Source organism: Balearica regulorum, chromosome 3 (assembly GCF_011004875.1).
Source record: "Balearica regulorum gibbericeps isolate bBalReg1 chromosome 3, bBalReg1.pri, whole genome shotgun sequence".
NCBI lineage: Eukaryota > Metazoa > Chordata > Aves > Gruiformes > Gruidae > Balearica > Balearica regulorum.
The window spans coordinates 80,738,420-80,754,502 of record NC_046186.1 but is presented as its reverse complement, the minus strand read 5'-3'; the positions used below and the strand labels follow the sequence as shown (position 1 = coordinate 80,754,502).

Below are 16,083 nucleotides of genomic sequence, written 5' to 3'. Positions count from 1 at the left end.
GGAAGTGCCCATGAATTCTTTAGTGTACAACTGTGAAAATAATGCAATTTATTCATTATATATATCAGGGAAGCCTTTTTTTTTATGTTCATATCTTTAAGTCATACAGGATTTTTACTGAGGTATTATTTCACACTATGGCTTTTATAGTTAAGACCGCTGGGTGTTTTGGGTTTTTTTCAGTTACAGGAATTACCCAGAACAATCAGCCCTCGGTTAAGCCTTTACAAACGATCCTTTGAAGAACAGATGGCTATACAGGCGTTTCTTCTGTAGCGGTGCTGGCACAAACAGCCCCAGTAACTCTTTCCCTTGCTATTGGAACTATAGTGAACCCCACGTTGGGGAAATTTTTTTCCTATGTAAGAAACGTGCAGGAAAAATGTCCTTGTTAAAAATCTGATTTGATTCGCTAATCCTTTTCACCATAAGACTTAGACACTGCTCTGTTGGTGGAAGTGGTGCATAGGCAGGAGTAAGGGTTTGAAGCCATTTCACAAATATTTCTAAAATATGTTTAGTTGCTAAACATGCATCTGGTCTATTAGTTTGAACAAAAAAAGCTAGGTAGGGCCCTGTTCTGATCTAGAAATGACAGTTAAGACCTGTTAGGAACCCTACAGGTTTGTCACCAGTAAATTTGATAGAAAGCCTTACAGAGTTACTGTGATGCACATAAAAACCAGAAAGGGGAAACCAGTGACAATGAAACTGTATATAGGGGAGCATAAAACAATAGCTTTGTTTCAGCATTTAGAGGGAAAACTTAGTTAAAGAAGAATTTTCTATAGCACTTGCTTGATAATTTTTAGATGAGGAAAATGCCGTGTTTATCCAATATGTTTTAAATATGGAAAAGTATTAGAGGTTTTAATATTATCTGTGCTGTTATACCTAAAAAATTGAGGGAGTGGGGTTGTTTGTTTGTTTGGGGTTTTTTTGAAGGGTGAGTTTTTTAAAAAAGGGATCAAGGCATCCTGTGAGGAACTATTGATTTTTATCAGGTACAGAATTGTTTGCAGAACCTTGTGCCACTGTTCATTTACAAACATGTAGAAGGCTGAAGCCTCCAGTGTCACATGATAATCTGAAGGTCAGCTAAAGCTAGTATGAGACGATGTGTTCACTTTTTATTTTAAAAACAGTAACAAAACAAAAAAATTTCACGTTCAAAAGAGCTGACAAGTTGACACTCTGTGAGCTATCGTTTTGATAAGGTTTGCAACCGTGACTTTAATAATGACCCAAAGTATAACCTTACTATCTGCCTGTAAAATGTCAAAGGTTTTCTTTCAAGTGTTTGAATGTTAGTCTGGTTTATATCCTGATTTATATTGGGCAAAAATAACCCCATGTTTAATATCTGTGCATGTGCATTGATAGCAGATTGAAATACTATTGAAATAGACATTGAAAAATGTTTAGGCATCAATTTAAGCAATTGTTGAATTGTAATGTTCAAAACCTTTCTGTGTCTCAGATTCAGAGAAATAGCAGGGGCTTTAGAAGAAGCACTTTCAGACACACTAGAGGAAGCACCAGGTAAACTTTTATTGCAAAAATTAATTTCTTTATTGTGGTATCAGTGGTATAAGTAGCAGTGGTTGCTGTGTGTTTATTGAGTATTTAGTAACGTGCATCCCATGGGTTCACATGAGCTTTCTGTTTTCTGATGAATGATTAAACAGTAGAATACATTTTTATAGAGAAGGCAATATGAGAGTACTGTTCAGTGATCACTTTGCTTACTAAAAACACTCCTCTTGGCAGCAGCCATTAACATATTTGTGGAACTATTCCCTCAGTGCAAGAAGGAACTAAACTGGCATTTGGCATCTGCTAAGTGACAACTAAAAGGCTATGCCGTTATTGGGACATATTTTTCTTAATTGTTGTAGGGCAAAATTGGCTCTGTTGCCAGCATTTAGGCTTGCTATGGTTTATAGTGTTGATGTCTGCTCCAAAAACGTACAGTAATTTATGAGCAGATGAGGAGGTATGCACAGGAAGGATTAGAGTAGAAGGGAAAACCTGGTATATTCATAAGTATGTTGTAATCAGAAAAACTTAATTCAGTTAACAGAGTAAAATACTTGTGACAAAGGCAGCTGTGTGTGCAAATATATACACATGTGCTCTGAAGAGACCAAGGAGAAAACAACTCTTACAGAGACAAAATGCATAAATCCTACCACTTCAAGGCATTTGCCTGGAACTTGCAGACGGATTCCTTAGCTCTCTAATTGTATGCTATAAAATGTTAGTGCATGAACTGCTTCAAAAGTATTTGGTTTAAATATCGATATTCCTGCTGTGTTTTAAACAAATATTTCTAGCAGATATCTCACATACAACTGTGACAGGAGCAGTAGTTTAGTGCTAAGGGAGTATTACTGTTGTGGCTGGCAAGCATGTCTAATAGAACTTCTTCATCAGACAGCCAGCAGTGATCCTGGAAATGTTATCTCCTGAAGTGGCTTATTTGGCCAAGCTATTCCTACCTTTGTGCAGGCAAGTTCTGTTGTTGCTTTTGCCCGCACAGCTACCGCAAGACATAGTGGAATTAGAAATCTGAAGCAATGAGGAGCTAATATTTTAAGGATTTGTTTCAGACAGTGCTTAATAAATCCTCTTTGCTATCTTTATGATTGTGTCTCTTTGGAAGACTTGTCTTTTCTTTTTTTTTTTTTTTTTTTAATTTTTTTTAGATCTCAAGTAATGTAGTTACACTGATGTAACATCTTTTAAAAATGTGCTTAGGAACTTGACCTTTGTTGTCTGATTGTTTCTAGCTGGCAGCTCATACTGCCTTTTGGCCACTCACATGGTCTGGATGAGTCTTCTGAAGTGCTGGTCAGATCAAATGTTTTTACCATTATTAGCACACCGTCTGTGGAAACTTAGTCTGCAAATTTTGGCACGCTACTCTGTGTTCATTGGTGAGGTAAGAGAAGAGCATGCTTATGGCTTTGGTGATTGGGAACGTCCATCAGTAAGAGACCTTTTGAAACACAGTATGTAACCTTTTTTTAAGCACTTTTTTCCTGAACTTAACATTATTTAACAAGAACACTTTCAACCAGTTCATGAGTTTGTTTTATAAAAAGTATCACTGCAAAATATATTAACCACAAAAATCAGTGGTGCTGCGGTATTACTGTCTGCTGGTTGCCAAGGCTGTACTTCCACGTATGCTTAAGGCTCCCTCTGCCACTAAAAGAAGTAACCACACAAGCTTTTGGTTTTGTTCTGTTTGTGTGTTTACTTGTTGATACAGTGAACAAGGTTGTGAAACTGAGCCAGGTGAAAACTAACCCTGCAAAAAACTCCCAAAACCCCCCAAATTAACCCACCCCCAAAAAAGAAAACCAGGTAAGTTAATCCGGATCAGTTGCTCAGTGTTGAGACTGTAAAACTGGAAGTTTCATGGGCAGCAGACTCCACATGAATGATTCCCTGCTTCTGAGAAGGAGAGGTTGTGCTTTACTCTTCTACTCCCTGCTGTCAGACATATAATTTCCCCGTTTCTTGTGTCATAGAAAGACAGCATGATAAAATAATTGGGATTTAAAGGGACTTCTGGAGGTCATCTGGTCCCAATTCCTGCTCAAAACAGGGCCCGCTTAGATAAGGTGTACAGAGCCTTTGCAAGTTGAATTTTGAGTATATCCAAAGGTGGCAATTTCACGCCTCTCTGGGAAACATGGCCCAATGACTGACTGCTTTTTTCCTCATATTTGATTAGAATTTCCCTTGCTACAGTCCATGTCCATTGCCTCTTACTCTGTCACTGTACCTCAAGGAAAAGTCTGATTCCATCTTCTCTATACATGCCCCTTAGGTAGCTAAGACAGCATTAAGATCCCCTTTTATCTTAAGACTGAATGGCTCCATTCTCTGAGCTAAGTTGGCTCATGAAAAGTACTGATAAGTACCAGAGTTAAAACAGAGTAGTTGAGTGAAGCACGTGCCTGACAGCAGAGGGCTTGAGGTGGCAGAAAGGGGTTGTTTGACAGCAGTGAGTGGTTATGATTTTTGTATTCCAACATATGAAAATAAACTGTGTTTCTGCAATGATAATAATCAAATTTTTGGTCTTGCACATTCCTCCAGTGCAGTAGTTCATTTGAACACCACACAGGTGAAAATTGCTGTAGGACTGGACTGCCCTCTACTATAGTGACAAATCATCCAACTCCTTAGTGCACCAAAACCTGTTTTCAAATTATCTTTTTTTAACATAATTTAGGAATGCTAATATCTCTTGTAAGTGTGGCATTCTAATGCTGAGAACTTCAAAATCCTTTATATACTGTTCCTGTTTGTCCAGCTTTAACTGCCTTCACTGTTGCTAGGGTTCACATCTCAGTTTGATGTTTCAGGTTTCTCTAAGGCCCATTTCCAGTGAGAATCCAAAAGAAAGCAAAAAATCTGTGCCAGCTGGTAGAAAGGAATCTTCTGTAAGCCTCAACCCTAGTGAGGACCAAGGGAACGGGTCTTCTCCAGAAAGTCAGACGTTGCCTTCTATATCTAGTACTCAGTTGGTATATGTTGCTGCAGATGTGGACAAACTCCAGGATCAGGTTTGTACTTGCGACTTTACAAAAGAGTCTTCATTGATCTATGTGCCAGTATAGTTTGGCATCTTGTTAAGGACATTAAATTGTTTAAAGTAATGTACCATAAAGCTACTTTTTGATCTTAAATGTTAAAACTGGACTAGTCTGATAGAGAAAATATCACCTGAAATAAATGATCTACTCTTTAGTTATTTGGAATGGCAGATTATGGAGAAACCACTTAAGCTATTTAAACCCTTTTATCAGTAGCTGCTGGACTTAACCCCTAAAATAATATATTTGTGCAGCTTGGAGTGTGGTGCAATATTCAGCTTTAATATTATGTTATCTTTTAAATGTTCACTGGTTTTAGTCTTTGAGGTTGAAAAAAGTTTTATCATGATTATACTTTACTAATGGTCCAGAATCTTGAAAAGTGATGTATGGTATTAATTTTGTTCCAATAGGGATAACTTCTGTGTGGTTTTGGTCAATAAGGCTGAAATTTCTGTAATTTGTGAAGTTGTAAGTTGCATCTGAGTTGATAACACTTTGTTAATTCTAAATTATTTCTTCAAAGGACAATAGTAAGGTAGGGGATTTAGTGCATAGGCCTTAATTCTCGTGAATATTGTATTTTTCTAGTATTGGTTTCCCATAAATGCAGTAAAAATATAGAAAAAGATTTAATGTCTTTTAATTACTTTTCCTACATTCTGTAAGTCTCCAGTGCTTCAAATGTTTATAGCATGACTGTATCTCTTTTGGGTTTGTTTCTTCAGATTCCTGACATCTTAGAAATGATTAAACCAAAACTTGAAACGATTGGCTTCAAGAATGTATCTTGCATTGCAGGTAAAGCTGAGAGGCTGAATTCAGTCTCTTTCTCCTTTCTCCCAAATCCCCTCTGCCAACCAAACAAAATCAGCTTTTACACAGTTTCTTTATTTACAATGACAAATTTGAAAATAATAATGTTTTTATTACTTAATGAAGCTTGCTTTAGGTTTAAATGGTTAAATAGAAACTATCGCGAATAGACATGTTGAGTCTAGAAACTGTTGGATTACAATTGAGTGTGTCTGAAGTGCTTTGGGTTTTGTGGTTGTTAGGATTCAGGAAGTGGGGGACCTTAGTCTAGAAGATACGTATCATGTCTTTAAACTCCTACGTGTAAAGCAAATGGGGAAGAAGTAAGGAGAGGCTTTCCATTATCCAGTTGAAACCAAAATATTTTTCTAAAAAGATTTTTTTTTCTCTGGCCTGATGAATCATGTAAGGAGGAGAGTTATCAGAGTTTCATAGTTAAATACCTTAACTTTAGAGGACAGAAGCAATTAAGTATTTTAGCCTCTTTTTCTGTGGTGTTTTTTTTGTTTGGTTGGTTGGTTTTTTATCTGATCATTCTTTATGTGAAACATGGAGTCTGATTTTAATTGAGTGCATCTAGCTGGGTGAGTGAACTAGTCCCTGTCTTCAAGTATAGCCACTAGTTCTGCACTGTGAATTCCACTTAAGTCTCTAAATCAGGATTATTGGTAGATGTCCAAGTCGATAAGAGAGGTAGGAGCTTGTGCACATCCCCCACTCAGTAGGTGGTCTGTTGTCAGTCACAACTTTGAGTTGAGCGCGTTCCAGTCGCTCCATAGGGAATTAAGGTACTGTGAGAAAGAATTTTACAACCAGTCTCCTTGGTAGGTTGGAGCCTTTTGATTCAAGCCCCTTGCTACATTGTAAATACTGAAAAAAATGTGAACCTGGAGAATGTTACTTTTCCCCTTTTTTTCTTTCCTTCCCTCTGTTTTTCTGGCTGAGGAATGGTTGATGTTATTGGTGATGTTTTATAAAGGGCTGGTGTGTATTTGCTTACTAAGTATCCTGTATTTGACACCAGCAGCATCTAGGGTAGTGACTGAGACTGGGATGATGGGGGTTTCACATAATTTGTGTTGTGATTGGGCAGGGTAGCTCAGTTTAAACTTTAGCATTTTTACTTCAATAGGAGCCTTGGAAGACTCAAAGAATTCTTTATCAGCCTGCATGCCTACCTTGACTAACAGGATTATTCAGGATCTCAGTGAGTCCTCCTTCACTTACTTGAAGAGTGCACTGGAAGTTCCAAGATTATATAGGAGAACCAATAAGGTCAGTGCTGGCTGCAGGTGAAAAAAATAAATCTCCGATAGGTCTATGCTGGGAATGTTAATCAGGCACTACATTTACAAGTTCTTTAGGCCTGTCCATATCTGCTTGACAGCCAAGAGCCCTATTAAATACCTTGGGATAATTTAGTCTTTTACAGTTTACCTCATTGCAAAGGAGCGGGGGCGGGGAGGATATTTTCAAAATTTTAGGTAGAGTAACAATGATCAGAGCACAAGCCTGAGATAGAAGGAAGAGAAAGGAGTAGAACTGTTGATGTGCAAAAGAGAAAGGGTTAATGAGAATAAATGTGTTTTCCCTCATGTCATAGCACATACCATAAGATGCAGTGCTGCTGAGTGGTGGGCTTCTTTTGGGAGAATGACACTTCTGTCTGCTCTGTCAAGAAACTTCTTCCCAGTGAGCTAGCTGCTTGGATTTGATTAAAGAAGCATCTTGCACAGAAGGAACAAGATGAGAATGGCTAAAAAGAGTAATTTGTTGAGAAACTAATAAAAAGTAATGGTGAAATACAGCACCAAAACCAATTGTCTGATCTTGGCTTGTTCTACTACTGTGACTTGCCTTTGCCAGTCTGTCTGCACACTCATGTTGGTAGTTAGCTTGGTATCAGTCCAGCAATAGAGACAAATTCGAGTGACAGAAACCACAGACTACTGCATCCTTGCCTAATTTGAACACAGAAGGCAGGCTGAAATGGGCAAGGCCACAGGTCTTTTCCATTCTCCCCTCTCCCTTTGCTCTCTCTTCCTGCTTGTTTGTGGGGGAGGGTTGCCTTGACTCACCAAAATCAAAAGCACTTTCTTGGCTATCACAAAGAGAGTGCACTGCCACCAGCAATGCTGTACTTTTTTCAATAAGTAAATGGAAAAAATTAGAGCTGTTAAGTCTACTTCTTTCAAGTATATTTCATTTTCTTTGGGTGGTGGACATTTAGGGTAAGCTGGAAGAGAAGTTGTTCCCAAGGGAGTAGTTTATTACTTCAATTTATTACTGGAGTTTCTCACTATCTTAGTTTTAAGGACGTACTTAATCAGAAATTGTATTTAAAAAGAAGAAACAGCCTCAAGGCTAATAAATTCATCTCTGTTCTGTAATAGAGAATGTTTTTACTTAAAGTTAAGGAAAGAATAGAACAAAGTATGTAAGTCAAAGGAGGGTGAAAAAACCAACAACCCTACTCTGCTCAGTTATCTGAAAGCAAGCTCTGTATAGTGATTTGGAGGACCACCATCATCTCTCAGTTGTCCATGGGATGATTAAGCAGATGGTGGGCTAACTGTGCCAAAAGAAAGACATAGGACCAAGCCACCTTCCAAGTCAGTTGAGTTGCTAGCTTGAGCTCTGTACTCCATGAGTGTGACTGCATTGCTCTCTTGGCTATCAGTCTAACTGGCTTTATGTGGAGAGACGACTTGGGTAGAGAAAGTACACTATTATAGTCACATTAAGTTCTGGCAACTTTATTTTTACTATGTTTTAATACTTTGATTTTTCAGCAGAATTCAGAATTGGGCATGAGGATAGTCTTTGCAGGAGTCACATGTGCCAAGACTCTCTTGCTTGGCCAAGTTCTAAGATTTGGAACTCTAAGAGGTTAATGAGGTACTTCAGGTGTCAGAGATTTTGTGTACCCTGGATATGTTCTGTTGCTTTGCAGTGCATGAGGTTCACCCAAGCTATGTTTGGATCATCCCTGGAGAGATGAAGCATTCTGGAACCAAAACTAGCTGAGAAGATGGTAGTGAGGGGATATTAGTTATCCCAAAAGCAGTCTTCTGGAAAATATACTGAGAGAGCATGATGGTATAAGAACAGAAGGAAAAATGTCTTCAGTTTAGTGAAGAATTGTATGAAATAGTAGGTATTGTAACAGAGAGCTAATAGTCTTTTGTGGATGTGGAGTCTGCTCAGCTTTCTCTAAAATCAGTGTGAGCAGGAAGTGCATTCAGGGATCATGCCCTGGTAAGAGGAGTGGCTGGCTGGCACGTGTATCTCTCGAAAAGCTTTGGTCATTTTGAACCTTGTTCTATATTATATCACATTGTATAACACTACCGAATGATTTTGAGATGGTGTCCTTCCTATGTATGATGACCTCTTTATTGATTTGTTGTGAATGGAGTACGTATCTCTTGGCTTAGGTGCAGGGTTAGCATTTTGTATATGTGCTGGAGTTCAGTGTTGATACTTTCAGTAAGTAAACTACTGGTTCTTTTTCCCCACCTTGTTTCTCTGTCATCTACCAGGAGGTGCCAACTAAAGCTTCACCTTATGTTGACAGTGCTCTTAAGCCCTTTTACCGACTGCAGAATGAATACAAAGATATATTGAAGCAGTCCATGATTCATCAATGGCTGGAAGGTGCCCTCTCTGAAAGCACACAAAAGTAAGAAAACCATAAAGAAAGTTCTTTGCATTAGTTAAAAACTCCAGTGTCCATTGAATGGCCACAGGAAAAAAACAAAACACTATGAATTAATGCCACTATAAAGAAAACAAAAATGTACCACTCTTTTGTCAGGGTATGTTTCTTTAGATTTACTCTGGTGTTGCGTATTCAGCAGATGAAAAGCAGAGCAGGGAATCCAGACACCTGACTTCTCAGATCTCTGCAAACTGTGGCATTGTGGACAGGGCATTTGAAAAATAGTTTAGCTCTAATAATGCAACAGTGAACTAAAAACTTGCATTTTGTCTCAGAATTGAGGTAAGACCTTAACCTCATGTTATTTTCAGTGAACTATGGTCAAATTTTCAGGTAACTTGAGGTCTATTTTCCTTTGACTTTTTTTAATATATGTAATGATTATCCAACTTTTTAATGTTTTGTTTTTTTTTTTTTAAAACAAAAACAACCACCTTTGGATTTTTTAGCTCTTGAAGAGCTAACTCAACCAAGAGCTTAATAAGGCAGTCATAAAGCAATGCTTTCTTTACATCTTCTGTTTCCTAGTTAGCATCCTGAGGACTTCTTGGGCACGAATATCCATCTGTATGAGTTCCTTAATGGATTTTGTTTCCATCTGTTTGTCTAGCGGTATTTTAAACTGATACTGTTGTGGGATGTTGCATTCTGTGAGTTCAACTAGTTAAACTGTGTAACATGAGAAAGCAATACTTGCTTTTGTTTGGAAGTTCTGCCATATAGTTTCACTGGATACCCCTACATCTTGCATTGTGGACAATTTATTCCTTGTGCCAGCTGTAATTTTTTCTATCTCTGTAATTGTGCTTCAGACTAAAGAGTGCCCTTATCTTATTGTGATGTTTGTTTCCTCTTCCCATCTTTATAGTTGTTGTTTGCTGGTTTTCTTTGTCCTTTCTGGTCATAGATGGTATGATCAGAAGAGTCCATGCAGGTTAAAGAGTGATGCTGTGATTTCTGTCTGTCCTTACATGGTTTTCCTAATAATTCTTAGCATATTGTCTTGCCTGTTGACTGCTGCTGATCTTTGGATTAATGTTTTCTGAGAATTAGCCACATAATACTGAGGCTTTAAATTGCAGTCAGAATGTGAGTCCTGCCCTTCACCAAGCTATCCCTCCCTGCTGCTCCACTTCGGGCCCTGTCAGGTACTTATTAATGCCCAATGCATCTGCAGCACCTTGCACTCACTTTTTTGGTTATTCAGAATAAACTTAAAATTATAAGACAATTTTGACACTCAAATATTCACCAACTGTTCTTAAAATTACTCTTACGTATTTTGGATAGGGCTAAGCATAGATTGGTGTGGATTCCCCTGGTCACTTCCATTTTGCACAAAACCTGCTTTTTCAAGCTTGACATCTCTTCTTTTAACCAGTTATTAATCCATAACAAGAAGTTTACTCTTAACCCACAGCAGTTATGTTTAAGTAATATTGCCAAAGGACTCCAAAGATTTCTGGAATGTCAAGTCACGTGCTTGTAAGCTAAAATATCTTAGAGTGAATTCTTGTCTGTCTGTCTACCTCTCTGTCTTTAATAAGCCTTGTTTTTAAAGAAGCTTCAGTAAATCTGAAGTAGCTAGCTCTTGTGTTGTTCGTTGTATCCAGCCAGAGCTTTCCCCCCCCCAAAAAGCAGTTTCTTGCTTTCTGTGTCAGCATTACCAAAACCAACTTAAGTGCTAGGTTAAACACAGTGGTAGTGATTAAGCATGGGTAAGATTTGCAGGTTCATTTGTTAATTCCTTAGAATTTTCTGTTGAATTCTGTTTTCATGATTTGTTGCTATGATTTTTATCAGTTTGTTTTAAGATGTCTTATCTTCACTGAACAAGAGAAGAGACAAAGTAACTTAATTTCTTAAATGGAGGAATATTGTAGTTTCTTCACTGAGAATGCAGATGCAAGTAATTAATTTCATTTCCTGCTGTGATAATACCTTCCTGCATCCAAATGTGAAAAACCAGAAAAGAGCATTAACTGGTTAAAAATCACAGAAGACTAAACTTCTTTAATGGCAGAAGAACTTCGAAGTACAGCAGAAGTAGGAAATCTTCATAAATGAGCGGGACTAGGAAATACCAAGACAGGAAAAGAGAGCGTTGTTGACTTTTATTGGTATGCTTTTACTTTTTGTAGAATGGTGTCTTGAAACAGTTTTCATGGTACTGGAAAGCACTTTTTTCTTTAGCCATTCCTATCTAATTATCCCTTAAAAAAGCTTGCCTGCTTTCTGTTCCCTCCCTGTTTAAGCATTGGGAAGATTCTTTCAACTTTCTTAATTTTTACAGTAGCAGTTTAATCACTGTCATAGAGAAGCTCTTTGAAAGTTACAGTTTTTAGCAAATTATAGAACATAGCTCAATCTCCTCACTTCTCTTATGGATCCTCTAATTTCCCATTGTTGCTCTACCTTCTTCTCTTAGCTATTCTTAACAATTCACTGTCCTGGGCATTTATTAGTTAATTTGTATGATATTGTGCTCTTCCCATTCAGGCGTGGGATTTCGGTCCATAAGGCTTTTTGAAATTTTGTGGACTAGTTGATTTGTTTACCTTGTTTGAGTCTATGCTTTCTTTAATGTAGATCCCAGTATGTGGGAAGTGATGTTTCATTTCATCTGTACCACTTCTAATTTGGCATTAGCGTTCTTCTGACTTCTGCCAGCTTCCTGAGAGTCCTGTGTAGATCAGTTTCTTCATTTTAGAAATAGGCATTTCTGACTGGTGTGCGCTTGTGTGCTCTCATACACACACACTTTTAGAACTTGTCCAAAACTGTATTTTTTGGTCTTTCAGGCTGTTACTCTTGACCTTGTTTGTAAAAGGAATTTTCTTAGCACTCTATTGATTGTAAATAGAGTCTGATTCAGACTGAAATTGAGCAATTGCATTCCTTGGTCTCTATTGAGTTCAGACATCTCGAGCAGTTCAAAAATGTTGTGATGAGAAGGAGGCTTCAACACTGAATGGCAATCTTCACATTGACCATTAGAACAAGTGATGGAAATACCAGTTAATTGATAATGATGGAAACATAAGTAACTTCCTTGCAAGGAAGACCATTCCTCCCAGCATTGTTCAGCATTTTTCTCAGGGCCAGTGATGTACTGATGCATATGAAGTAGGCTTTCCTGTTAAAAGTGTAATGTTTTTCTTTCTCACTTATCTTCATAATTTAGGTATTATGAAACTGTATCTGATGTGCTAAGTTCTGTTAAGAAAATGGAAGAGAGCCTAAAAAGATTGAAGCAAGCCAGAAAAACTGCAACTTCAAACCCTGTTGGTACGAATGGGGGCATGAGTGATGATAACAAAATCCGACTGCAGCTGGCCCTAGATGTTGAGTATTTTGGAGAACAAGTAAGTTATGAGAAAAAAGTTTGTTTACTATTATTACTGGGTTTGGAATGAAGTGAGATAGAGGAGGAAACGGAAGCTTGACTTAGTTTTTTGGTCTGGAAAGCTTCGTTGTTGTGGTTTTGTTTTTTGGGGGTTTTTGCTTTGTTTTGTCATGCCTGTATAATGGAGGCGACTCAAGACCTTGGTGATCGTAGATACGCTTGAGCAATGCTTTCTTACGTGTTCTTATACAAATGCAAAGCTTGTATTTCTTACTATTCAAAATTCAAGTACTGCTTAGTGCGCAGAAGCACAAAGAAGAAACACTGTGTGGAGGGATCAGAGGTCAGGGGACCTTCCTTAGCTCTGATGGAAACATCTTTATGGCCCTGCTTTTGTTTGCCTTCTCTGGGTATTTCCAGCCTTGACTTACTGCATAGTCAAGGGTCTATTCCCAAGAGCTTTGAAGATGTTAGCCTTATTTGTTATGCTGTGTAACTATAAGTTCCTTTCAGTGCCAAATATGAAACCTTAAATAACAAAACAAATAAAAGAAGAATATATTCCAGGAAATGTGTGCAGTAGCTACATCAAATTGTATAAGCATACTGTTTTGTACTCATTTATTTCTGAGAATTATATATAGAAATAAACAAACTTCCAAGTGCCAGTCTGTATCATTAGTTGCCAAGCAGTTGTCATCAGTCTTGTTTATGAGCAGATGCTGCTGATGCATTGTAACAGGTAGATAAAGTCTGCCCGTGTGTGAGCAGATGCTGTTCTCGTATCTGAGACTTATCACAAAGGAAAAAGATTTGCGTGGAAGCATGGAAATCTTACTAACAAGAACTGTTGTTTGGCAGTTTTTGGCTGGGGTTGGGCTTTTGTTCTTTTATTCCTATTATGTGCACTAACATCACTGCAATGTGAATGGAAGCTGAACTGACATAGATTATTCATAGTCATTTAGGAGCTGGTTTGGTACATATGAGCATTACGAAGAGTTCCAGCAGCAAACACCTTTTCAGAATCCTTTCATTATGGTTTTATTTAGATCCAGATTTTTCTTTTTCAGTGCACTCTTAGTTTTTTCATGGCTGTATTTTTCTAATTGTCAGAGCAATAGATTTCCTGGCTACAAAATGACTCGTAGCAACCTCTCTATTTGTAGAGTTGTTTTCATCCCCCAGGAAGTTCAAGGCTAGAACCATAGGCTCTTGCAGCCAATTGAAATGCTTTCATCCTCACGCTGTTGGCTGTTCTTGGGTGTATTCATGTTTATCTTTTAAAGTTTTGCCCAGAAACCTCACTTGGAGTTTGGGGAAAAAAAATAATAATCCATTGAAATCAATGCATTAAAAACAAACTTACAGCCAAGTTTCTCTTTCTGACTGTTTCATTGGAAAACTTCCAACTGGCTTTAGTTACAAGTTGCCTAGAAGATGGTTAAATATTTTCCTGCAAGACACTGCTCAGTTAAATCTTTCCAGTTAATTGGATACTTTTTTTTTTTATAATGTGCACTATATGCAGTTGTGGATTTTTTGCCATACATCGATGCAGGACAAAACATATGCTTTGCTAAATGTTTTAAGTAGAGTAATTAGTGAGCTTTTGATGTTTTAAAGAAAATTAATGTTTCTTCTCTTTTTAGATACGAAAGATGGGACTGGAAACAAGCAGCATAAAAAGCTTTTCAGCCCTTACAGAGCTGGTTCTAACTGCCAAGGATCAGGCTACAGCAGAACATTCCTAGATATTTTTGAAAGCATGTGATTGAAGATAAACAATGTCCCTAAAAGAAAGAGATTTTAACTCTTATTTTACCAAATAAGTAGCAATGAAGTGCTTCCTAATGTATCTCGAGCAACAAATCAGTGCATCTTCTGTCAATATAGGCTTGTTTCATCAAAAGACCGAGAATTTACCGTAGTTTTCCATTATATGGAAAGCAATCAAAAGTTCTAAACTTTCTACTATACAATAAAAGTGGAAGAAAATGTTTTTTATTTTTGTTGTACATCTTATTGTGTAGAAGAATGAACTTATATGATGAAAATAATATGTAATAAATTGTCTTCCTAACTTTTGATGTCCCATGTTTTTGAATTAAATGTATTCATTGATTGCTGTCAAAAGCTTTCAAATGGACCTTGCTCCAGCTTCTCTGGAATAAAGAGAGTGCTCACAGGAATAAGAAGCTGCTATTCCTTGTTATTGCTTTGCACTTACCTGCTTTCCCTCATCACGGGCTATGGTTAGCTCTTGTTTGGGTTGTGAATGTTTTCATTTTAATGATTTGGTTTTTTCATGGATCTTATTGGTGAGAAGTGCTGCATCAAGAATGCTCTTAAAGTACTTTAAATTTCAAAAATCATTTCTAGCATCAGTATCTAACTTACTGGCTGTTACATTCAGGCTACCAGTTTTTCTTCACACTAGAACTTAATTCACTAAGCTAGAATTTATTCAGATTTGGCATAATTCTGATTTGTGTTATGTTGCCTGTTAGAATTCAGGAGAGTATTTTGCCTAAATACATATAGCTACTTCAGTACAAGGTGCATCTTTATATAGCAGGAAATTTAAAAGTGTTACCAGGGTTTTAAGTGGTAGAAGGATTAACAAAGACCTGTGTTGAACTTAGTGACTTGCCTATTGACGCTTTTTTTTTTTTTTTTTTTTTTAAATGTGAGGGACAGGTAACACAGTCTGGGGATAGTAGGAGGTGAATTTGAAGCTTTCAAATGAGAGAATGCCTTGTGTGAGTGATGGAAGGGTTTTGGTGGGTTTTTTTAATGCTGTAAAAATTTAACACTGGAATAAACAAGTTCATGTTTATTAATTAAAAAGACCCACTTCTTCCTAGGGCATTTAGAGAGCTTGGGTCTTCATGGGGGAGCCAAAGATGATGCAAGTCTTCCAAGTACTTAGAGATACAGACTTTGCAGGATGTGGCTGTTACATAGCATTGAAATTGTAAGGAGCAAACCTTTGACAGTATTGAAATTTTTATTCCTCAGTGCTGGAGAATTGACTGTATTTTAGTTGGGAAGACACAACTATGTGATCACTGTGCTTTTGAAGCAATTAGGATAGGTGATTATTATGACTTTTCTAGCATTAATTTTATGAAGGAGGGCAATGGGGAAATTATTGCTTATAATTATGTTGGTGGTTCTTGGATTCAGTCTGAGTAATGGAGAGCAGAATTTGGCTCTTCTAGTTTGCTTAGTATCTCTCTGTTCATGGCAACAGACAGTTGAGAGAACATCCAAATTTATTGAAGAACGAAATGAACCAACTTGCCAGGTGTCAGATACATTTGGTTTGTCTCGTTCGATGATGTGGAGATCTTTGGCCAGCCAAGGGCTTAGGTACACGCTGCTGAGTGAACATAACTCTTCTTATGAACAAGAAGTCTGCTGTCTGTATTTTATTTTTCCAAGCTTCTAATTGATGAATCTAGAACGCTCGGTGTCCCAGCATCTCTTCATTTATGAAGAGTCAGGAGTAGAGACATCTTGCTAACACTGGCTACTGTTGTTTCCAACAAGGTTTTCTAATAAAATGAATGTGTAAATTGTAG

General features: G+C 37.5%; 1 protein-coding gene across 2 annotated transcripts in view; it reads left to right on the top strand.

Moving 5' to 3' along the window:
* COG2 (component of oligomeric golgi complex 2) overlaps nucleotides 1–14,580 on the top strand; it is a 32,847-nt gene extending 18,267 nt beyond the window's left edge. For both annotated transcript variants that reach the window (XM_075748653.1, XM_075748654.1), the window contains exons 11-18: nucleotides 1,481–1,542; nucleotides 2,793–2,944; nucleotides 4,383–4,583; nucleotides 5,342–5,414; nucleotides 6,562–6,704; nucleotides 8,972–9,111; nucleotides 12,335–12,515; nucleotides 14,149–14,580. In XM_075748653.1, coding sequence (XP_075604768.1) covers nucleotides 1,481–1,542; nucleotides 2,793–2,944; nucleotides 4,383–4,583; nucleotides 5,342–5,414; nucleotides 6,562–6,704; nucleotides 8,972–9,111; nucleotides 12,335–12,515; nucleotides 14,149–14,250 — 1,054 coding nt within the window. In that variant the 3' untranslated portion in view covers nucleotides 14,251–14,580. The remainder of the gene's footprint in view (nucleotides 1–1,480; nucleotides 1,543–2,792; nucleotides 2,945–4,382; nucleotides 4,584–5,341; nucleotides 5,415–6,561; nucleotides 6,705–8,971; nucleotides 9,112–12,334; nucleotides 12,516–14,148) is intronic.
* The last annotated feature ends 1,503 nt before the right edge of the window (nucleotides 14,581–16,083 follow it).